This window comes from Anabrus simplex, chromosome 3 (assembly GCF_040414725.1).
Source record: "Anabrus simplex isolate iqAnaSimp1 chromosome 3, ASM4041472v1, whole genome shotgun sequence".
Lineage (NCBI taxonomy): Eukaryota > Metazoa > Arthropoda > Insecta > Orthoptera > Tettigoniidae > Anabrus > Anabrus simplex.
This window is the reverse complement of record NC_090267.1, coordinates 392,277,186-392,302,940: the sequence shown is the minus strand read 5'-3', so window position 1 is coordinate 392,302,940 and position 25,755 is coordinate 392,277,186. Positions and strand designations below refer to the sequence as shown.

Genomic DNA, 25,755 nt, shown 5'->3' with positions numbered 1-25,755 from the left:
AAAAAAGGAATCACTGGTTTAAAATATGAAATATCTAGTCATCTTATAAAAGTGAATTTTTAACATTTTTTATCTGGAAGAATTTGAACAGAGCTCTTCAACTTGAAATTCAGCAGCAGCCTATCCCAAGGAACTGATCTGGCAATGAACTAATCTGACAAAGCGCCGTTGCTTCACAATAATAGCAGAACAACCAGAGAATTATTCCAGACTGGTTCTCACTGTGACTGAAGATAGTATTCAACTTCTAGTTTTTATTGTAAAAGCAGGGGAATTATAGTCGGATGATCGGAAGCCTGAACATGATAGATTTGATGTGAGTGAGTGAAATGTCCGCCCACTTGGTTCGTATTGGATTTTAGGTGCCAAGAGTTGTCAGTGTGTGCTAGTGGTATTACGTGACCACTTCGTAGTTACAATATAACTATTTTGTTTAAATAAGTACGATAATAAATCAGTCAGTCATCAGTCGGTTTACTCATTACTGAGCGTCGTGACCTCATTTCTTCACTTCGTTAGTACTGCATCCTTAACGAGATATTTCCATGCTGAGCGGTCTTCAGCTCTTCTTAAGATATTGTGAAGAGGTAGACCGGTGATCTTCTTTGCTTGGTCTAACGATCTACTTGTTGTTCTGCCTCTTGGTCTGGTGCCTTCAATTTTGCCTTGCAGAATGGTCTTTTCTAAATTGTCTCCTTCTCTCCTCAAAATGTGTCCCAGGAACTGGAGGTAACTTTCACTAACGCGGGAAGATAAACGTTTTGTGATGCTCACTTCTTCTATAATGGAGGCATTTGTTCTTCTTTCTGTCCATGGTATACGGAGCATTCTCCGCCAACACCACATCTCAAAGGCATCGATTCGGTTCTTGTCACTAGCCTTCACAGTCCAGGTCTCACAACTGTACAGGAAAACAGAGAACACCAGTGATTCCACCAATCTTATTTTCACTGTTTTGGATAATGCCCGGTTCTGCCAGATCTTTGTGAGTTTAACCTTTGCGGCACGATCTAGGACAATCCGTCGTTTTATTTCTTTATCACAATTTGCCGTGTTACTGATTATGGAGCCACGATAATAAATAATAAATAGACAAATATAATTTTTGTAGAAGGAATTTCCGCCACCTCTTCGTTGTGAGCCTTTACTCGAATGCTGGAATTTCATTCCTCCTGTTTTGAATCCATTCGCTGCTGTAGGTATATTAATTCTTGTTGGCTAGTAAAAATTGTTATAGCCTTTTGTTATTCATTATTTTTTAAATAACCTTTATTACGCTTTCCTCTTAATTAGAGGCTGATTAGATTGACAAGAAAACCCATGGTACTACAGCCCAAATGGGTTTTGAACTAGTAAGTGACCTCTAATTATCCCGAAGTCCAGCAGGTTTCGAGGTTGAGCGTATTCAGCGCGATGAATCCTCTCGGCCATTATTCTTGGCTCTTAAAATCGTGACTGGTATCTCACCGTTAGATAGCGCCCCAATTGCTCTGACGTAAATAGCCCTCAAATCCAGGTAAAACCCTCAGATCAGGCCAGAAATCGACCCTGGGTTTTCAGGTAAGAGGCAGGATCTCTATCACGAGACCGTAGGGCCGCTACATTGGCGTGGCTTTCAATAAATTTACTAATTTCACTTTCAGATAATGCTAATGAATTTTGTATAAGCTATATAAATGATTCCTAAGGCTACCTATATAGAAAACCTCACACAGCGTATAGACAATTTCATTAAACAAAGTGTCCGCCTCCGTAGCGTAACGGTTAGAAGAATTAGCTGCCGTCCTCGGGAGCCCGGGTTCGATTCCCGGAACTGCCAAAGATTTAAAAATGACAGGAGAGGTGGTACATCTGGTATGGCACATGCAGCTCACCTCCATTGGGTGGTGTGGGTGAAAAGAGCTGCGCCATCTCGGGATGAGGACACGAGTTTATATCTTAAACAAAGTATGTATCTGGCCAAAATTTTTACAGAAATCGACGAGCCTCATGGGTATTTAATCATTAAGTGCTGTTACAGTTATGTAACGATAGTTGCTCGTCGAAGGAGGGCTGGAATACACCCTCCACGCGAGAGATCTTCCTCTGATAGAGGTGCAGATTATGAGGTGTCGTGAGGTCGGCACGACGAATCCTTCTTGGCTTTCTAGACCGGGGCCGCTATCTCACAGCCGCATAGCTCCTGAGTTGTAACCACGTAAGCTGAGTAGACCTTGAACCAAACCTCAGATCCGGGTAAAAATCCCTGACCTGGCCTAGAATCGAACCCGGAGCCTACGGGTAAGAGGCAGGCTCGCTACCCCTACACCGCGAGGTCAGCATAAGGAAGTTATAAGTGAAGATCATTTTAAATGCGGGTTTTCCTTCGTCCCACCTAGATTCGAAGACTGTCGCGGGAATTTTACCTGGAAAGCGTGACATGTCCTGCCAAATCGGGACGTTAAGCAAACCTCCTTGAAAATGGCGCTCAGCTGTTGTACTCTCGCGTCATGTGTCATGTTCTTTCTTTTGCATATCGCACTGTATAGTGAGCTATGCTATGTATAAATACACTGTGACAAGTATGAGAGGTTGGAACACGTGGTAGCCTTAACGTGGCATCAAGTAACGTGTTCTTAAATGTAGCATGAAGACTGGTGAAGTTGATGAATGACCACCTCTCTGGAGCTCTTAGATATCATGGAACACATGAATGATTTTGTCTCTTCTTTTAATTCTGGATAACTTAACGTTTCACGCCAGTGGGAAGTCAAGACTAGGAAATAAAATTAATGGTTCTTCCTCTTTGTAGCCTATTATGTGATCGAGTGTAAATAAAGACGACCCCTGTAATCATCACTAAACGAAGCCTTTAATGCAATAATTAATAACAAATGCATATAATTAATTTTATATTTAATTGAGACGTGAATGAATCCTCCAGGAACTAGTGAGCCGTGCTTAATAAATACATGACTTTTCAACATGTGTATAGGGCGAACTGCTTTACACGCTTCCAATACGATACTGTAGTTATTTTTCACCTACCACTTATCCAGCCATTAGTGTAACGGTTGGCACTACTTGGAGGCCTGGGTTCGATTCCCGACACTGCCATAAAAAGAGAGGGTACGTGCAGGTCACCTCTACTAGGGATATGACTGAAAAGGGAAGCACCACTACAAGGAACAGAAGTATTTTCTTTCCGTCTCGTGCCATAGGAGAGAGCAAAATATAGCTTATACTGAAGTCCCAGTCTCCCTTATGGCTGTGATAATGTGGTAACCGCTAAGGTATGAGTGGTACTGAATAATGAAAATCGAAGCACGAATAATGAATCTGAGTGTTATGCCTAGGGTAGTTGTGATAAAATAGCACTTTCTGGCTCACTGAGGAAGGCAACGGCAAGCTACCTTATTCCTCATCTTGCTTCGTGCTCCTCATTTTGGCGCCACCATCAAACTCTTATATTTTCTGACATAACACTGTGGTGTGAAATCTGCAAAGTGTAGGGAGTCTTTCATTTTTCGAGCCTTCCCTTTCATCATTTATCACCAACATCGTTCTTGTCTGTCTGTTAGGTCATCAGCCCAGAGGCTGGTTGGATCCTCAAATAGCACCACCAAAGGGTATGCGGTTATAGGGAAACAAAAAAAAAAACAAAAAAAAAAAACAATGGCAGCACCAAATGAGGAGTACTAGGCAAGATGGGGAGTGAGGTAGTTGGCTACTGCTTTCCTCACGGGGCCAGAAAGTGGTATTGTAGCACGACTGACCCTATGAGCGACATCTTTCATAACACTCAGACGTACTGGTCGTGATGTGAATGTTATTAATCAGCACCACCCATACCCCAGCAGCTTCCATATTTTCACACCCATGGATGAGACAGGGACTTCGGTGGAAGCTACACTTTGCTCTGTCCTATGTCAAGAAACGGATGCAAATTTCATTTTTAACATTAAAAAAAAGGTGTCAAACCGCGTGTTTTGGAGAACTCTATTAAATGGAAAAGGAATTGCATCCAGTCCAAATGTTATTCAAGAAATACCCGTAAAAAAGGGGCAATTTTTAAAAATGAATTTGTTCCGCAATTATTATCCCATGTTCATTTTAAATACTTCAAAAAATAGACTGATCTTTTGTTAAAAAATGTCTGTGCCAGAATTTTGAATTTCGCAAAACTAAGGTCTCCATTTCGATTTGAAGGGGATCATGTATGATGTGACAATAGCGTTACTAGTGGTAGAGTTAGTCAACTAATGAGTTTCCGGTTTGAGGTTTTGTTATCTAACAATTAATCACGTGAGTATGTCGTGCGCCATTATGCCGCCAACATGTAAACTCAATTTGATTGCAAATAATATGTTAGAAAAGTGGAAAAAAATTGAAGTGGTGAAATATAGTGAGCAACCACGTCCGAGTGGTCATTCAGATGAAGATATCGTGATAGTAGAGTGATCAACAAAGACAATTGATGAAGATAATCGACCTTCAAATACTTCAAACAATATTAAAGTGCAGAAGCAACGTAAACCTCAACAACAAGAAAACCAAAACGACGGGGTTACAAAACGAGAATTACGTCGTATAAACAGTATATGGATACCTATTTCTTCCTGGTCAGTCTCAATGAAGTCTGTCATGTGTGTGAAAGTATATGGTGGACGAATCAACTCCGAAAAGTGAAGTCTAATAGTGTCGAGTGGAATTTATTTCAAAGTATGTACGACATGTATGCACGAACTTCACGTTAAACGAACTCCTCATATGTCGACAGTGAACGGTTTCGTTTATCCTCATGACTAGAGCCCGGATTTCCATGCACTATCAAATCTCAAAATATGCATGCATTCCTGCACTATCATATGGCACAATATGCACAATAAACTGGAAAATATGCACTATCAAAATTCAGTCCAACATTGTGATATTTTCACTTCCGTTTGAAACATTGTACAGCAACTAATTTCTCGACATTTTCTTCATTTAAATTCTTTTGTTTGACAGATCATTCCTGAACACAGAAAATGATCTTTCTACGTCACAAGAAGTGACAGGTGCATACTTAAATGAAGACATTTAGGACGAAGAATATCTGAAGTTATCCCTTTTCAAATATTAACTTAGAAATTTCTTTCTTCAATATATTTAGACACTAGGTCTTTTCGTAGACTTTTAATAGGTGGCATGACACCAACACCTCACAGCACAGTCCAACACTAAAATAAAATTTGAAGCGCGTAACCATGCTCTTTTCCAACTCCCTTCTTTTCTTAATTATTTTGGCCTCAGACGTGTGAACAGTGAGATTTCGGAGTTCGGGGTAGGAAATTCCAGGAAAACAAAACAAGATTCAGTGCAAAACCAAGGTATGTAAGCTGCTATCTCAGTAACGCTGCGTCACAGTAGTGTGATTCAAGCTTTGATTTCTTTGCCTAACATAGACGAAAAAAGAAATAGCATTTAGTAATGCAAAATTTAGGTTTCAGTTTTTATCAGGACACTTATTTCTAAGGATAAAAATGAAATGGGGTATGGCTTTTAGTGCCGCTAGTGTCCGAGGACAAGTTCGGCTCGCCAGATGCAGGTCTTTTGATTTGACTCCCGCAGGCGACCTGCGGGTCGTGATGAGGATGAAATTATGATGAAGACGACACCTACACCCATCCCCCATGCCAGCGAAATTAACCAGTTATGGTTAAAATTCTCGACCCTACTGGGAATCGAACCCGGGACACCTGTGACCAAAGGACAGCACGCTAACCATTTAGCCATGGAGACGGACATGACCTAGATGTTAGGCACCTTTAAACAACAAGCATCATCATCATCATCAAATCCAGAACGTGTGTTGGTGGTGACCACGGGACACTATCCGAGTCTGGCGTTGCTTCCACTTGTGTCAGGCTCCTCACTTTAATAATATTTCGTACCTGACCTCAACTCCTGTTCTCTTCCGACACCGAAGGTATCACGTTTGGGAGATCAACGGTGTCTTACATTTTTACGCCCATCGTGGCCCTTCCCTTTCTTTAGCGACACCTTCATTCTTCAAAGGTACGGAATTCTTACCATTTTTACCTCTGATTAGTGTTGAAATGGCGTGTGGCCTCCGGAAAGGTCTGGTGCAGGTCTTTTTATTTGACTCCCTTAAGCGACCTGCGCGTCATAATGAGGAGGAAATGACCGGGCGAGTTGGCCGTGCGGTTAGGAGCGCGCAACTGTGAGCTTGCATCCGAGAGATGATAGGTCCCAACCCCACTGTCGGCAGCCCTGAAGACGGTTTTCTGTGGTTCCCCAATTTCACACCAGGCAAATGCTGGGGCTGTACCTTAAGGCCACGGCCGCTTCCTTTCAACTTCTAGGCCTTTCTTCTCCCATCGTCGCCATAAGACCTGTCTATGTCGGTGCGACGTAAAGCCACTAGCAAAAAAAAAGAGGGTGAAATGATGATGATGATGACAGCACCTACACCCAGTCCCCGTGTCAGGGGAATTAACTAATTATGGTTCAAATTCTCGACCCTACTGGGAATCGAACCCTGGACTCCTGTGACCAAAAGTCAGCACGCTAACCACTTAGCCATGGAGCCGAACATAATAATAATAATAATAATAATAATAATAATAATAATAATAATAATAATAATAATAATAATAAAGAATTAGGAGCGTTCCAATAATTTTATTATTGTTTTCCTTTGCGTTGCTGGTTTAACGTCTCTCTAACGTGGAAGGTTTTCGATGACGTAAGGAGAATAAAGGGCTAGGATTGGGAGGATATCGTCTGATTAGTGTTAAGAGAGGATGGTCACGCATTTTATAGTCGCTCAAAAAAAAAAAAAAAAAAGAAGAAAGGAATGAGTCCATGGTATTATACTGTATGTTCCTCGCACTTCATATATTAGACTTAATTTTAATTTTTGTCGAAATATAATATTCACCTTACATGTACATACAAACCCTGCAGATACACACAACAAACATTATGTCTCTAGGTTCAGTTATTTCTGAGGAAACTGTATTAGCAAAACAATTTATACAATTCCATGTGCTCATCTTTTTTTCGATCGACTGTACTTCCTCTTAAAATAGTAATCACCGCCATCGCTTCGATAAATTGGGTATGAAATTTCATTCCTAATTAATTTTAATGCAAAAGTCGAGAGGTCGTTCTCATAAATTTCTATCATTCGTACAGTTTACATTTCCCTCATTAGTTTAATGAACGACTGAAAGAAAAAAGGAGAACATGAACAAGAGCTTGAATTAAGAGCGAGTGGGCTGATTTAGCACCGTACACGACTTCACACAGGCTCGTATATTAAAATACGTTTGTTTGAAGAAAGGATACTTGCAGGGTAAATGCTTTGTGTATTTATGTTAGCACACAACATACGATTTGCCTCCAAGAGCTACTTGAAAGTAAGCACTTCAAGATGGGAAGAAATGCGGAACTATAACACACATCCGGGGTCTTAAGATTGGAAAGGAATCGTCAGCAAGTACAAAAATAACAATTATAATCACCAACACAGTTTCATTATACAGCAGCTTTAATCTTTTATTGATGAAATTTTTCTGACAGTACAAAACAATTTAGCTATTTCACTGTAATGTGTAGTTGCATTGAATAATAATAATAATAATAATAATAATAATAATAATAATAATAATAATAATAATAATAATAATAATAATAATAATAATAGGCGGTTTAAGTCAAATGCCTTTCAACTTGCATTTGGGAGATAGTGACCTCGAACCTCAATATGGCAGACCTGAAGATGGCTTTTCCATGGTTTCCGGTTTTTCCACCAGGCAAATGCTGGGACCCTACTTTAATGAAGGACATGGTCGTTTTTTTCTCTCTTCTAGTCGCCGTAAAACCTATATGTGTTTGTGCGACGTAAAGCAAATTGTAAATAATAATAATAATAATAATAATAATAATAATAATAATAATAATAATAATAATAACAATAATAATAATAATTAAAATGAAATGGCGTATGGCTTTTAGTGCTGCGAGTGTCCGAGGACGTGTTCGTCTCGCAAAGTGCAGGTCTTTTGATTTGACGCCCTACGCCTCGTGATGAGGATGAAACGATGATGAAGACAGCACATACACCGAGCCCTCATGCCAGCGAAATTAACCAATGATGGTTAAAATTCCCTACCCTGCCGGGAATCGAACCTGGTACCCCTGTGACCATAGGACATCACGCTAACCATTTAGCCATGGGGACGAACATAATAATAATAATAATAATAATAATAATAATAATAATAATAATAATAATAATAATAATAATAATAATAATAATAATAATAATTTTATTACTGTTTTCTTTTCCGTTGCTGGTTTAACGTCTCTCTAACGTGGAAGGTTTTCGACGACGTAAGGAGAATTAATGGCTAGGATTGGGAAGATATCGTCCGTAGCCATTTTTATGGTAGAGCTTCAGCGTTTGCCTTGTGGGAAAATGAGAAACTACGGAAAACCATCTTCAGGGCTGCTGACAGCGGGGTTCGAATCCACCATATCCCGAGTGCAAGCTCACAGCGCTGTAACTCTAACGCAGTAGCCGACTCGTTCGGAATTATATTAATAAATATGACTTTGAGTGTCACATACACCACCAGACTAATAATAGCATTTTATTACACGAGTCTAACACGGGATTAAAATAAATTAAATTAAATTAAGGTGTATTTATTATGTATTCATAAGCATTTGTCTGAAAGGGAAAACAAGATCGAATGAAATACAGGATTCAACTGTCCATGTTGATCATTTAACAGTATTAGCAAAGATGTATTTTTGTAGGCTCACAAACAACGTACGACAACACGTCGTATTTGGCTATTTCAATTTGCAGTTTAAGCGTGTTTTTTCAAGTCTAGTTTATGACATCGTTATTGACTTTATTGCGCGGTAAGATGGAGGATTGTACTCTCTGAAAGCACAGTTTGTTTTCCTGTCCTGATGGTAATAGGCGCTGGTTCACGTAGGTGCTTGATTAATAGATTACAAACTTTGTTGCTTCAGTCTTTCTGTAAAGGTTATCCTCACTGTTATAACTGCCTGCACTAATAATCTATTGTTTAGCAAATCATTTAGTACTTCCTGCGAATAGGTGGGACTCTAATGAGTCTGGTACTTATTATTAAATTTATTCTCTTGCTCTTAGCTACCATTCTTAGACGGAACGTTTTCTATTGTAGGGATAATCTGTGAAGACTTGACGTGTTTATATTGTAAGGAAAAATATTATATAACTAATTATAAGATATGAAAATAAGGATAACTCACGCCATAGAGAAAGAAAGGAGTTCAGTGCAAGTATTAACAATATTTAAACGTTGATGTAGTGGGTTACTATAAGTCTGCAATGTCTTATTTAAAGCGACGAGATATATTGCTGAACACTTCGTATACTCGCATATAATGGGCAGGCTGGTTACGTATATTCGCTCAAAAGGAAAATGAGAACATGGTATTGTATGTTCGTGTCATTTCTTTTTTCGAGCGACTATACAGTCGAGAGCACGGAATCATGCCGATATAGATACAGATACAGTTATTTATCTTGGTAATGGAATGTTAAAACCAGGATTTTTTTTTTTTTTTGTTATGGCAATTGGCAGCCTACCCTGACCCTTAGTTCACAACGTCTAATGAAGTGAAGATAGCTGAACGATCAATTTACACCACTCGGGTTCACTTTTTCTTTATACCTCCCCTTTCACTTCTCACCTAGAGATGACCTTTGTTCATACGTACTGTTTGTGTGCCGGAATTTACTTCAAAGCAATAAAAGAATGGTTCATCACGAGGCTGCTGTGACCAACAAATGTTGAAGGATGCTCTGACGACATAGGATAAGAGAAATCAGTATTTGAATCTAGATGCATCGGCACGATTCCGTGCTCTAGACCGCTGTTTCTCAACTGGAAATACTCGAACCCTACGGGGTACTTGGAGAGGACTGAAAGGGTACAATTGTTTTGCCTATAATATTGCTTATAAGATAAAAATATATTATTAGACAGTGCTGAAAACTCATTGGAAAATTAATTTGTATTGCCAATGTACGATAACCTACTGGAGTAGTAATATTGTCAACTATCGTAAATTAATAGATATCACAACAACAGGTCCAATATCTCATTAAATCGACTTTTCATAACTATCATTACATTTTTTAATACCTCACGTTTTAACAAGCAAGGCCTTGAAATTACTTTGATGAACTAGTGTTGAGTTATGATAAAGATTAATTTTCTGAATTTTTAAAATTAAGAAACTAACTTTATCAATTTCACATTTCATATGCTGGTATTTATTTCGTTGATCCCTTCACGAAATGAAATAAAAATATATTAATGATTGTATAATTGTAACTTTATTCATAGCTGTTGTTACATCTTAAAATTAGCTTGCTATTGTAATTATAATATTTATTTTGTGGGTACTCCACAAATATTGGAAGCTTTATGGTGTACATTTACAGATAAGGCTGAGGGAGAGACGCTGCTCTAGACTGTACAATTTGTCTCAGAAGTATTGAAGTTGTTCACCCACCAATTCACCATGTAGTAATTACCATCAACACGTTGAGCACCACAGCCACTTATAAGCCTACAGGGTAAAAATAAAGTGTCGGTCCACAGACAAAAATATTTTTTAAAAAGATTGGCGTCCAACGTGTTAAACAGCCGATGATTTAGCATAAATAGGTACAAAGGCGTACAGCAAGGTAGTCTTCTTTCCCCATTACTCTCCATCGCTCTCTACGATGCTATTACGAAATAAATCAATGTAACAGAATAACAAAATCTCGATGACAGTATTTTTGCTGATGATGTCATCTAGGGACAAACTAAAAATCGTATTCAGAGGGGCCTAGATTGCTTAATAAACACATTTCAAACATTTAAGTTATCTGTAAGAGCGAGGCAGTCGAATGGAAAATAGCAATATACACACCTCTTGCAATTTCATACAAGAGGAAATGAAGACTGATATCTAGATAGTGCCATATCGAACTTGGAATTTTGAACAGGGTAACAGAAGCATCTAACTTAAAGTGGAGAAGAAGAATGTAGCACTTAACTCACCTAAACGTTGAACGCCAAAGGGAGGCAGCAGCTGATGTTACGCGTCTATTATATCTCTGCCGCTCCCATATCCGGAAATCTGTTGTTGATGGTTCAGTCGAATCGCCAGTTCGTGCATCACGTCTTTGAATATCATACAGTCCACATTCTCTCCTAGCATGTAGAATAGGAACCAGTCTCCCATACCCGACTTACGGACGATGGTGTTGATGGCTTCACGACGGATGAGATGAAACCTCAGCCGAAGTAAATACACACGCATTCTGGGACTCACTATGATGATAACGCGGTAGATGAAACAGCCACCCGTAAGAACGGTAAGTATACAAAACCAGAACCAAAGGAACACATATATCTTCTCATTGACCACATTCAGAGGTAGGATACACACAGCGTCTAGTCGCTCGATTTCTCCGCTATGACCGTATTTGTGGAACGTACATTTAGTCATACGGGGGAAGATATAGATCATAGGGTCCCACCTATCCTCCTGGTCACTCTCCATAAATTGTAACACTTCTAATCCGAATGTGAGGAACGCACCGTCGAAAAATCTGTTCATTAAGAACATTTGTCCTGAAACAGAAGAAAAGAAAAGATGAGACTGTGATCAGTGATTAAAAGTCTTAGTACAGTAAAACCTGTGTAAGCTGGCCACCACTGACCAAAGAATGGAGGTGGTCATATTACAACGTTTTTCCAATAATGTATGAAGATGTTAATTTTGTAGTTCTACCTAATGAACAGAAATAAGGACATAAAGTAGGAATAAGAATTCATACAGAATATATACACTTTATGCACTATATATGCCTAATATATTTTCTGTTTGAAATTTGCATCATATTTTAATTTGTACTTCGCTAATACCTGAGTTTACTACCAAAATGTGCTCTTTTCTGTATCCTCCTCAGTCCGTATGTAGCGTATGCTCTACATGTGGTTTTGTCTGCTTACAATGATACAAAATTTAAGGAAAAAGCCTAATAATGGTAGGAAAGTCAACTCTGAGTCCTGATGTAGCATATATGCTACACGCATAAAACAACTTAGTGAAACACATTAATTTTCTATGGTGAAATTTTTTAAAATTATTTGAAAAAATATAACACATCGAATGCACAAGAAGTCTGACATGGGAATGAGACAGGGAGGGGGCAGAGAATGTTTACAATATTATCGGTATAATGTTTGTTATTTTTAATACCAATATTCTTACGCATTTGAAGACGATTCCTTTAACAATATATTCTTGACAAAAAATAGAAAAGGGTTTGACACAGGGATGAAACTTCCTTTTGGTAAATGGTGTATTATTTATGATGATAAAATTGATTCTAAACTCAATAAAAGTTAAACTTGAAACATAATATCTGAGTTAATCACAAGTTCTGCTTCCTGTCTTAGTACAGTAAATAAATCTGTTCAAAATCATGTAGTAATTTAGGGCATGCTGAAAGAATCCGTTTTCCGGTCAGATGACCAAATTACGAGAGAAGGTACAGTCAGAGTTTGTGTTCTTGCGGCAATCTACGTTCGTCAGCATGTTCGACAATCTACAGGACCGTTATGAACAATGCGTGAGGCATGAGGGCGAGCAGTTTGAACACATGCTGTACCAACGCAGTTAAATACGTGTTGCCGTATTCACCTTGTATGTTATAATGCCGTACCTTGATGTTCAGAGCATTTTTGCAAATACAGTACTATTTGTTTTGTCGCATACTGTATTTCAAATTATGGATGGTAATTTCAATGTTCCAAAAATTGAAAAGTGAGAACATCTGGGATTATTATTATTATTATTATTATTATTATTATTATTATTATTATTATTATTATTATTATTATTATTATTATTATTATTATTATTATTATTATTATTATTATTATTATTATTTATACAGTAACACTGTAAATTCGAATACAATAGTCATACAGTACTTGATCATTTAAAAAAATGCGTTTTAAAATATTTATGATAGCACAGTTGGCCTAGAGTATTTACGTTGAAATCAAGTCTTTAATATTTGTTTGTTCTGTTGTCATTATAGTTTGAGTCCGACTCGTTGGCTGAATGGCCAGCGTACTGGCCTTCGGTTCAGAGGGTCCCGGGTTCGATTCCCGGCCGGGTCGGGGATTTTAACCTTCATTGGTTACTTCCAATGGCCCGGGGGCTGGGTGTTTGTGCTGTCCCCAACATCCCTGCAACTCACACACCACACATAACACTATCCTCCACGACAATAACACGCAGTTACCTACACATGGCAGATGCCGCCCACCCTCATCGAAGGGTCTGCCTTACAAGGGCTGCACTCGGCTAGAAATAGTCACACGAAATTATTATTATTATTATTATTATTATTATTATTATAGTTTGAAGTGTACTGCATGTCTGTATATCGAAACAGCTCATTCACGGCATTTGAATGATTGGCATTAAAATATTTAATTAATATATCACATATTTTAGGCGTCCGGTTCCGGTCAGCGTATTTGCCTTCAGTTCAGAGGGTGACGGGTTTGATTCTCGGCCGCGATAGGATCGATTTCTATGGTTCGAGGACTAGGTCGTTCCATTTGTCTCAACACCCCCCTTTTTCATATAGGCCTACATACAACACAGCAAACTATCAACCACCACAAAAACACGCAATAGTGAATTCATCTCTCCACATACGTTTGGCGTCAGGAAGGGAATCTGACCATAAAACTAGGCCAAGTACACATCATATACCGACAGAAGTGAATTGGGAAAAGGCCAGGTAGAAGAATAATGATAAGAAGAAAATATATATTTTAAAGCTTCACTGTGTGTTGGAACCGGATACTCTATTTCTTTTTTTTTTTGACGCAAGAAATTTGCCGTCATCACCACTACGTTCTTCTAGTTCTCTTTGGTGACACTTAGAAATTATCCAGCACTTTTGCCATGGTTGAGTGCACTTCTTTACGAACTATAAATTCTGTACGGTATGGTACACAATTTTGAACAACTACTAATCAAGTGGCCAGGTTACACAGGTGAAAATTACATAAAATATTACCACAGCGTGTTCAAATACAATTTAAGCATGCACTCGAATTACAGAGTGAATTATAGGTATATATTAATATAAACCAAGAAGTTGCCAGCTCCATAAGTGATGAATCAAAACTGATGGTCATTTTCTAGAGGTGATTTATATTAATGGAATTTAAGTACCACAAAAATGACATCTTAAAGAGATATGGAACTCCAAACACTGAAATTCGACACTTTCATCACACAAAATTATTTGAATGATTTAATTAAGTGTGATAAGTGATTTAATATCATTTTAGGATGTTCTTATAGAACGAACCATGTCTTTCTGTTATGAATGTGTTCTTTTACAGGTATGTTATACTGTTATAAGTGTTATATTTCGTGATTTGAAAGGCTGAAGATACTTAAAAAAAGAAAATATTATCATTAAAATACAGTTAAAAATAATCTTGCATGTTACAAGCTGGATTCAGGAAGTCGCGGTCACGTGCGGAACAGATCTTAAACCTCAAAACCATCCTCATCTTCAAAAACTTAATCTCTCAAGAAATTCATAATACAAAGTATTAAAAATAATCATATATAAAGTGAGGCAATTGATTACTTGTAGTGATAGAAAAAAATTCTTCACACAACATTTTCTTGCCTTGCAGTGGGCATGAAGTGACATCGATACACAAAAGAAGCAGAACAATGAGTTAAATTATTGTTTACATTCGACTGGTATGGTTCCAACTGCACGATGCGGCAACGAACTAGTTAATCGTTTCCTTGAAGGGATCTTGAATAACCAGCAATACACAGTCACTGTACGAGTCTCCAAATGACTATGAACAGGTAAATAGTAAAACATATCAATCCATATGCAGTGAGAGGTTCACCTTTTGTATTTTAATGCTCAAATTTTTATAACTCATCAACTTCAAAATTGTATGCTTAACATAAATTCATTACCATACACTAAATGATCTTCAGATTTTTTAATAGCGAAGTAATCCCCTGCAAAATGTTTATACATTTGCGTATTTTTTTTCAACAAAGAATGATTTGTACTTTAAATATTACAATCTATTGAATATTTTCACGCTTTTTTTGTGAAATAACCTAAAGACTTATATCAACACCATACACTGAAATGTACGTTATTTAGAAAATAACGTTTAATATAATCATTTTCACACTACTCATTAATTTTTAAAAGTAAAATCACTTGTGTCGACGAAAAGAGCCTGGATGAAATTTTCTATATAAATAAAATACACTATAACGCAAAATTTAATGCAAAATATCTTGAAGGAGGAGATCCAGAATATCATTTCAGAACTCAGATCTGACAGAGCGACGGACGAAGACGACATCATCGCGGAACTGTGAAAACATGAAGAGGAGGAGTCAATACGAAGAATTCACAAGATCATATCTGATATCTGAGTACAGAAACATTATCAAGAGTTTTGTCTTCAGCGATCATCCACCTTCTACACAAAAAGTGAGCAAGTCAGGCCTTAACATCCTCAGAGGGATCTTTCCTCCTATCGGTGACCTACAAGATCCTCTCCAAGGCATATCCTCATCTGCAAGAACGTAACTCCATCGCCTTATGAAACAACCTTCGTCGAATTCATGTCCTATGACTCGGGAGACGTCTCTCTTCCACTGAATTGAGATTAGATAACAAGAGCCTGAACCTTGTGAAAGCAACTCTGTCCAACACCATATCCGAAATCAAATTCAGAGGGGAGCCATCAAAGAACTAACAGGTATAAGACAAGGATATGACTTAACAACTAACAGGCAACTCCGAGTTTGGAAACCGATTACAGAAAGTTCTAGCTAACAGTCAACGGCCTGGCATTCACAGACGACCCCACACTCCTAACACGAAGTGCGAAGGAAGGAGCACACCAGATCTCCTCCCTCAGTCCCATAGCTGTTAAAGTAGAGTAAAGGATCGTCATAACTGCGGCGATTTCAAAATCGACGAGAAATGAGATTCCAACTCCCTGTAAATTACTTGAGCTTCGTGAAGAGTGATATATGTATTGCAAAAGGATAGTACTATAGTAGTGTAGACTATGTTCTTTGGTATGGGAAAGAACAAGCCAATTTCTTCTATGAACCTGTTTCAGTCTTTAGCAGTATGAAAATCCTTATGATACCAGTCCCCGTGATCTCAATTGAAGGATGGACAACGCAGTCAGTGAGGAGAGCAAGAACGATATAAGGGCGTTCTAAAGTCTTTTCTAAATTGGATCGGGAACCGGGGGAAAGAAGTAGCTGATCAGCTAATGTGGTGACGTGTTGCCTACAAGAGACCACAGCATTTTGAATAATTACAACGAAGGCACGATTCCCATGAAAGAGCTACCGTAATTAGAGAATAAATAATTGGCAGGCTTTACAACAATAATGAACTTTGATAGATTTGGAATGTCTGCAATAGTATAGACTGTGTGTACACTTCGAATAGGAGTTTGTAGAACAAAGCCGATTCTGCGGATTTAAAAAAAAAATCAGACGATACCTCTGTGATTGTGGGAACGAACAGAGTATTCAACATCTTTTTCGGTATACCTTGTGTCCTTGTGTACATTTAGTTACGGGACCCCAGCCTACCCATGATGACCCATATTTACTTTCTAGTTATAAGAAGGCCTAAATAAGTGTTATTTATATTACATTATATCATTCTGTACTTTATCATACGTTTATAACCCTATGTTTTGTAATTACCCTTTTTTAATATGTATGGTTGTTCAGAGAAATGAACTATACTAACTTTCATTAAGCTATGCCTGTAAAATAGGGTAAATTTGCCATTATTAAGGAAAAGAATGAAGTGAAATTACTTACCGATTACGTTTATGAGCGCTAGTGTCTCACACAGGTAGTAGCGGTAAGCCCACCAGTTGTGCAAATGCAGATTCTCCCAAAGGTAGTCGAGAAGGAGTTTCTTCTTCTGCTTCTTCTCGACTTCAGAACATATCCCTACATCGAGATCCATCATGAGCGCGTGGATCTTCCCTCCTTCCCAATTCTTCCAGAGCCATCGTGGTGTGTAGAACAGGATCGCCTAAAACAAAACCATTTCTGCGTTGACTTTTATGTTCCAACACTATACTCGGTGAACAATGAACTCTGTTGGTTTCTTCTCTAAAATATTAACTTAAGAAAAGTAAATCAGTAGGTGATAATTGATTTAATTGAAATTGAGGATGTTCTCGTAGAACGAAACTTGTCATTCTGTTATTAATGCATTCTTTTGCAGGTGTGGTATACAGTTCTAAGTGTTATATTTCGTGCTTCGAAAGTATTTCACTGTAGCTTGGGTTATTTGATTTGAGATTAAATCCATTCTGCTCAAACAGCGCATCCATCTAGGTACATAAGCATCCTCAGAAACCACTTGTATGGATTGGAACTAGTGTTCAAATTCAGCTATCATATAACCATTTAGATATGGCGTATATTTTAATAAGGATGATCTTTTGTAATATGGCTGTAGGTTTAATTAATTCTAAAACTATTTTATTTTATGTGCCAGTGATTTTAGATAATCTATCCTTCAGGATAGCCTCAGTACTTGGGAGAATCTTGTAAATAAATAAATAAATAAATAAATAAATAAATAAATAAATAAATAAATAAATAAATAAATAAATAAATAAATAAATAAATAAATAAATAAATATCGCCTACATCTATCCTTTTGTTTTGCAACTTGGTTGCCACCCACGTTTCTGCTCCATGTAGCCAGTCTTTCATTTGATGTTTAATATTAAATCTGCTGCTGTTAAGTAGAATCTCTGGTGGTCTCTCTCTCAATTTATCCAGCCTGTTTTCACTCAGTGGTGTGATCCCACATCGAAATTTCCATTACTGTTCACACTCGATCCTATATATTTGAAATGGTTCACTCGCTTTTAATGTTGGAGCTAGGCTGGACATTCAGCACGATCTGATCCTATGAACTGGACGAAGATGGTAGCAGGTAATCAACATGGACTGTGGAGGAGAAGATATCCATGATCTACATGACTGATGGAATGTACACTTATTTCTCTTTCATATTGTACAGCTGGTGTGAATGAATCACTAACTTAAATCACTTTAGAGGAGGTTTGAGTGGTATTTTCTAACTTTTGATGTTCTAATTTTACCTTCTTCAAATTTTATTTTCAAATGTATACACTGTGGTGAGACCGTCAGTGCTATATGGAGCAGAAACATGGGCAATAAACAAGTTACTAGATGAGAAGAGAGATGAAGCCAAGATGAAATGCTGAATTGGATGTGTGATGTGACCAGAATAGAGAGAATCTAAAATCAGAGCGCCTTGCTGTGTAAGTTCCAAAGTCATTGCAATTTAATTTAGTTAGTTATGTATAAGGCAATGAATTCCAATTTGCATCTTATAGAACTGAAACATGGCTAAAATACAATTCATATTCGTGAAGTAAAAACTTCCTTCGGAATGAAGTAGGCTACCAAGTATAGTGGTGGTGGTGGTGGTGGTGATTATTATTTTAAGAGGAAGTACAACTAGGCAACCATCCTCTATATAACACTAATCAGGGTGAAAAAATGGAAGGGGTCCGACACTTCGAAAAATGAAGATATCGGCCAAAGGGAGACAAGGGCCACGAAGGGCGTGAAAACGAAAGACTCCCTAGCCCTCGCAAACCTAATAGCGTCGGGGTCGGAAAAGAACAAGAGTTGTCCAAGGGAGGTCGGACACTACCAAGTATATACTATCCTTAAAACGTAGATGTTCACGATCATGACCTTATATATACATACGTTCAATTATTTTATTTAACTGAAATTAATTAAATTAAAATTAAAATTATTTTTAAAAATTAAAATTAAAATTATGTTTCAAGAAATATTGTTTAGAATTGCTTAGTGGGGAGAAAAATATTAAGAAAATCTAAAAAGATAAAGAAAATAGTGTGTACTGGGCCTATCCTTTCAAGCGATCACCACCGCTTAGAAAATTGGACTATGATGATATTTAGGGATACAGGAAGGGTTGGAGAATATTTCTATAGTAGAAAACACTATTTATATCTAAATGTTTAGCACTGTAAACAGCATATCAATCGGATTTACACAAGAGATCAGTAGAATGCATCCACAGTATCCCCGGCCCAATGTAAGACGTTGTGGACTGTCATATTGAGTGCCTAGTCTGGTGACCACGAGGCCCCTAGATGATTTGACATTCCTTCCATTTACTTGTGCCTCATGTTCGTATCTCCTACTCAAGTCTGTTTGGTGAATTCTTTTTCTCTACCCCCAAATTATTAGGTCTACATTGTCCTTCCCTTTTTTTTTTTTACCCAATGCCCTCTTTCTTCGAATGATCGAAACTCTTCCTTTTCTCCCTCTGATTGGTGCTACGGGACGATTGCCATGTTGTACTTCCTCTTACAACAATAACCATCACCTTCATCGTTCACAGCCTGGTTTTATGAACGAAGGAACAAACAAAAACCCTGGCGTTACAGCCCTGATGGGTCTTGGCCATGTTCATCCCGAAGTCCTGCAGATTACGAGGTGACGCTTGGTCAGAGTGATGAATTCTCTCGGCTATTATTCTTGGCTTTCTAGACCGGGACCGTTACCTCAGCGTCAGATAGCTTTTCAATTGTCCATACGTAGGCTGAGTGGACCTCGGACCAGCCATCAGATCCAGGTAAAATCTCCATCCTGGTCGGAAATCGAACCCGGAACCTTAGTATAAGAAGCAGGTTCGCTACTCCTAGACCACGGGGCTGACATCCGGGTGTGTGCAGTGAACAAATCCCCTTGATCATTGTTCTAAAAACATGGCTGTAATCATTATTTCTAAAGAAAATTATCCAATTTTAACTTTTCTTTTCCTAGCTATTTAATGCCGCGTTAACATAGGTTTCAGGCGATAGGAAAGAGCTAGAACCAGGAACGTAGGCCTTACCTTAATTAGGATGATACATCCCCGGCATATGTCTTACATGAGCCGGGCTGTGTGGCTCAGACGGTTCAAGAGCTGTCCTTCTGACGCCAGCCTGGTAGGTTCGATCCTGGCTCAGCCCGGAAGAATTTGAAGGTGCTCAATTACGTCAGCGTCGTGTCGATATATTTACTGGCACGTTAAAGACATCCTGCTGGACTAAATTCCTGCACCTCACCGTCTCCGAAAACCGTAAAAGTATTTAGTGGGACGTAAAGCCAATAACATTGTTATTGTTATTATTATTATTATTATTATTATTATTATTATTATTATTATTATTATTATTATTATTATCTTATATAAACATCGTAAAACATGGGAATCCATCGTCAGGACTGCCGACGGTGAGGTTCCCACCCAGTATTTCCTGAATGTAAGCTTACAGCTACAGGACGCGGACCGCGTAGCGTATTCCTTCGGTGATCCTTGAAATGAATGGGAAAATTTGAGCCACCCGCATCGTCGCCAAAGTATTTATCTTAAGTTTTTAGTAATTAAATCTGATCTTGTATTCTAGGTTTAATTAAGCTTCGTCTAAAATGATCCCACGCTAAGAGTTCTGCCTGCGCTAAGTTGAGAATTAACGCAGCGGTTACTTCGAAACGTTGTAAGGAGCGTTTAAAATAACTCAACTTTCTGGTGTCACTCTGGTTGAAATATTAAGGGAAGCGCGGAGCGCAAAGCCACACATCTTCAAACCCAGAGTATTTATGAGAACACCTAATGATATAATGTTGTCTTCCTTTCGTCATAGAGAAACATACCATTAATGAAAGCCGTGCCATTAACAAAGATACTCTATGCAGCTGGCTTCTCTTTCTTCTCAGAAGTCTAGCATTGGACGTTAAATTCAGTTCACGGCTCACGAACAACACACAATAAATTACTGTTTCTTGGATATGGTCTAATTCAGAGTTTTTCAATTTTTGGCACACGGGATAATGAATACAAAAAGGTATACTTTAAGAAAGATTTTGAGGACAAAATGGTTAGTCAACACTTCAGTTTGAAGGTTTGCAGTTTATCCATATTGTTTGTTTTGGTCATCAGTCCATAGACTGGTTTGATGCAACACTCCCTGCCACCCTGTTCTTTGCCAACATTTTCATTTCTACGTAACTATAACATCCTACATCTACTCTAATCTGTCTGTTTAGCCGGGCTGAGTGGCTCAGACGGTTGAGGCGCTGGCCTTCTGACCCCAACTTAGCTGGTTAAATCCTGGCTCAGTCCGATGGTATTTGAAGATCTGCGCCGTGTCTGTAGATATACAAGTACGTAAAAGAACTCCTGCAGGACAAAATTCCGACACCATGGGCGTCTCCGAAAACCGTCAAAGTAGTTAGTGGGACGTAAAAACAATAGTATTATTATTATTATTATTCTGTTTTGTCATGTTCATACCCTGGGCTACCCCTTCTCATGTTACCACCTACACTTCATTCAAAAACTAATTGAACAACACCTTATGAGAGCCCTATCGTTCTGTCTTTTCTTTCTTTCTTAATCTGCTTACCCTCCAGGGTTGGTTTTTCCCTCGGACTCAGCGAGGGATCTCACCTCTACCGCCTCAAGGACAGTGTCCTGGAGCTTCAGACTCTGTGTCGTGGGATACAACTGGGGAGGATGACCAGTACCTCGCCCAGGCGGCCTCACCTGCTATGCTGAACAGGTGCCTTGCGGGGGGGGGGATGGGAAGTTTGGAAGGGATAGACAAGGAAGAGGGAAGGAAGCGGTCGTGGCCTTAAGTTAGGTACCATCCCGGCATTTGCCTGGAGGAGAAGTGGGAAACCACTGGAAAACACTTCCAGGAAGGCTGAGGTGGGAATCAACCCACCTCTTCTCAGTTGACCTCCCGAGGCTGAGTGGACCCCGTTCCAGCCCTCGTACCACTTTTCAAATTTCGTGGCAGCTAATGACACTAACCACTACACCACAGAGGCGGACAATCTACCCAACTCACCTTCAACATTCTTCTGTAACACCACGATTCAAAAACTTTTATTCTCTGACTTTCCGAGCTTGTTATTGTCCATGATTCACCTCCATACAATGCCACGCTCCAGACGAAAGTCTTCAAAACCGGGCAAGTTGGCCGTGCTGTTAGGGGCGCGTAACTGTGAGCTTGCATCCGGGAGATAGTGGGTTCGAACCCTACTGTCGGCAGCCCTGAAGATGATTATCCGTGATTTCTCATTTTCACACCAGGCAAATGTTGGTGTTGTACCGTAATTAAGGCCACGGCCGGTTCCTTCCCTATCCCATCGTCGCCATAAGACCTATCTGTGTCGGTGCGACGTAACACAAAAAGAAAAAGATATCCTATATTAATGTTCGAAGTGAGCAACCTTCCTTGCTTGTGCTAGTCTGCATTTTAAGTACCCTTACTTCTACCATCATTGGTAATTCTACTACCCAAGTAACAGTATTCATCTACTTCCTTTAAGACGCCATTTCCTAATATATTTCCTGTATCATCAGACTTCGTACGACTGCACTCCATTACCTTTGTTTTGGATTTATTCATTTTCATGTTGTACTCCTTCTTCAAGACTGTATCCATATTGACAACTAGAGTTACACCGTTTGACTGGCACGAAAACTATAAGATAGAGGGGTGATCCTATCTTCAACATATTTATCACATCCAAAATTGCTCGGTGACAGATTACTTCCGTGTTTCACAATCTGTATTGTGTACGTGCATTTATTTGGCTTCTTGACTGAGTGGTCAACGTTGCTATCTTCTGTTCTGAGAGTCAAGGGTTTGATTCCCGGCCATTCCCCGCCCTCGCCCCTACTTATTGCACAAGATCATTCAGAGCACGAAATGGATTAATGTAATAGAAAACCATGGAAAAGAAAGAGAAAGCCTGTAGAGAATTACGATTTTCTTTCAAAAATGAAATACGTATTTTTGGCTGTTTCAGTCACTTCACCATTGTAAAATTGTATATACTGTAATAATATAAGGCCGGCCCCCGTGGTGTAGGGGTAGCGTGCCTGCCTCTTACCCGGAGGCCCCGGGTTCGATTCCCGGCCAGGTCAGGGATTTTTACCTGGACCTGAGGGCTGGTTCGAGGTCTACTCAGCCTCCGTGATTAGAATTGAGGAGCTATCTGACGATGAGATAGCGGCCCCGGTCTAGAAAGCCAAGAATAACGGCCGAGAGGATTCGTCGTGTTGACCACACGACACCTCGTAATCTGCAGGCTTTCGGGCTGAGCAGCGGTCGCTTGGTAGGCCAAGGCCCTTCAAGGGCTGTAGTGCCATTGGGTTTGGTTTGGTTTGGTTTGTAATAATATAATATTCCAAAACAGAAAATTAACAAACAACGTTCGGCAGCCCTCAGAATGGCTGGGCATGGTAGGCCACTGTCTATCACTTGTTTCCCTTTCACTATAAGAAAGTGAGGAATAACTAGTGTTTAATAATCGTCTAACTGTGCTTTATACCCATATTAAAACATTTAAACCTCCGACTTGATTGCATAAGCAACAATACCCTCGCGCGAAACTCGATAACAAAAATCAACACAAAGTGTTGGAAACTGAAACAACGCCTTGGTCAGGTTTAGCAAGTGTAGTGAGAGCGTTATGTACGCATGCGCTATTCCAGGAAGTGAAAGCTGCCTTGGCGTCATGGCAGACGGCTCCGGACGGTCCTAAGAGTAACTACAGTACAGTATATGGAGCGGAACAACAACGAACGAAAACGAAAGAAAAACACACTGTAATGTAGCATTACATTTAAACAAATAAAATAAAAATAATTTATTATTTTTATTTCGAGTTCATTTGCGTGTTGACACACAACTTACACACCCTGTAAAAACGCCTCTGAACTTGTATAGCGTTGTTTATAAAATATAGTTTATGATGTGGTGGTAATTATAGACTTATTTGGAGACCAGACTCGCTCATAGGATGTAGAACTTTTCTCCCACTCGTCTGACCTCATTCTTCGACGATACGGCTGAGGCAACACATGGTGTGTGAGCAGGATTTAAAAAAAATGGCCACGCGCTCTCTTAAATTGGACAGATGTGTCAGGAAGGTTCGTAGACGACAAAAACTAAGTAGAATTTATGAGTCGGAAGGAGATTCTCACCGTAATGAGTGTAACATATCAGCGCTCGGAAGAGAAGAAGAGTTACGAGGGGCTTCCGAAAAGTAAAGAAAACAACACACATTTTCCTTCTTTCATCCTATATATTTCATCATATATTACAATTTCAAAGACATTGCCTGATTTATTAAACTAATGCCTTCGGTTGACATTTCTATTCCTTAAAGTATTCATTTGGTATAGCATAAAGAATGTGCAACTAAACGTAATGAAAAACAAGTACTGTAATTTCTATCAAAGGTACCGTCCTGGCTTTCCCCTGGAATTGAGAATGGGAAACCGTGGAAAACCATTCCCAGGACGGCCGAGGGGGATTCGAACCCACGCTCTTCTGAATGCAACGCACTATTAATTCACTGATAGTGAATTTGAAACTGAATCCGGCGCTCCATCAGAAGAAACAATGACTCATGAAGAGGCAACAATGCAGCTGGACAAACTGATGGCCTATTTAGAATCCTTGACTGAAACCACACCGGCAGTACTGTTGTTAGTCGAACGTCTTCGTGATCGTGCTGCACGCAAACGCTATACAAATATAAAACAGAAAAACCTACAGATTATTTTAGTGCATAAAACAGAGTCTTAAATGTACGAAAAGGGTTCTTATATTTGTTTCTGCAATTGAAAAAAGGTAGTACTGTACACCTTATGTTGACAGATTATATAACATGTACTGTATTTATTTTTTTAGTTTTGTTTCCGTATTATCCGAATTTTCGATAATCCGGATCAGTTTCGGTCTCACTTAATCCGGATAAACGAGGTTCTTGTACTTATTTATACGATTTTATCTTAATTGTGCAAAAGTACACGCGACGCTCGTCTTACGCGACCTCACCACATGAAATGAAATGGCGTATGGCTTTTAGTGCCGGGAGTGTCCGAGGACATGTTCGGTTCGCCAGGTTCAGGTCTTTTGATTTGACTCCCGTAGGCGACCTGCTCGTCATGATGAGGATGAAATGATGATGGAGACGACACATACACACAGCCCCTGTGCCAGCGAAATTAACCAATTAAGGTTAAAATTCCCGACCCTGCCGGGAATCGAACCCGGGACCCCTGTGACCAAAGGCCAGCATGCTAACCATTTAGCCATAGAGCCGGACACCTCACCACATGCAGCCACGATAGTGGAGTTATCTGCAGCCTCAATGTGGCAGTTGACGGAGGTAATGTAATGTATTAGTCCATGTCAGTGTGATAAATAGTGAAGTTACGTCATTGAATTTGGTAAATGTTTCCATAATTCTAGTATTCATGCATTTATTGTGGCTGTGTCTTTTCTGTAGTTTAGTATAGTGTTGCTTAAAAGGTAATGTTTACATTACTGTAAAATAACGTTGTTTTCTTTTCATAGTGGACTATGAGAAGTATTTTTCTGTCAATCAATGCCGGTTTCAATTCATTCGCAGATTTCTTGGCACCCATCTTGCAAATAAGAGTATAAATATGGAAAATAGTGACAATTTTAGCACCACCGGGTCCTT

General features: G+C 39.0%; 1 protein-coding gene across 1 annotated transcript in view; it reads right to left on the bottom strand.

The window, feature by feature from the left end:
- The window catches only part of shakB (shaking B), a 506,948-nt gene that overhangs the window by 229,015 nt on the left and 252,178 nt on the right, over positions 1-25,755 (bottom strand). Inside the window, exons 2-3 of the mRNA XM_067144536.2 lie at positions 16,990-17,209; positions 11,106-11,681 (exon numbers count right to left, since the gene is read on the bottom strand). Coding sequence (XP_067000637.1) covers positions 11,143-11,681; positions 16,990-17,209 — 759 coding nt within the window. The 3' untranslated portion in view covers positions 11,106-11,142. The remainder of the gene's footprint in view (positions 1-11,105; positions 11,682-16,989; positions 17,210-25,755) is intronic.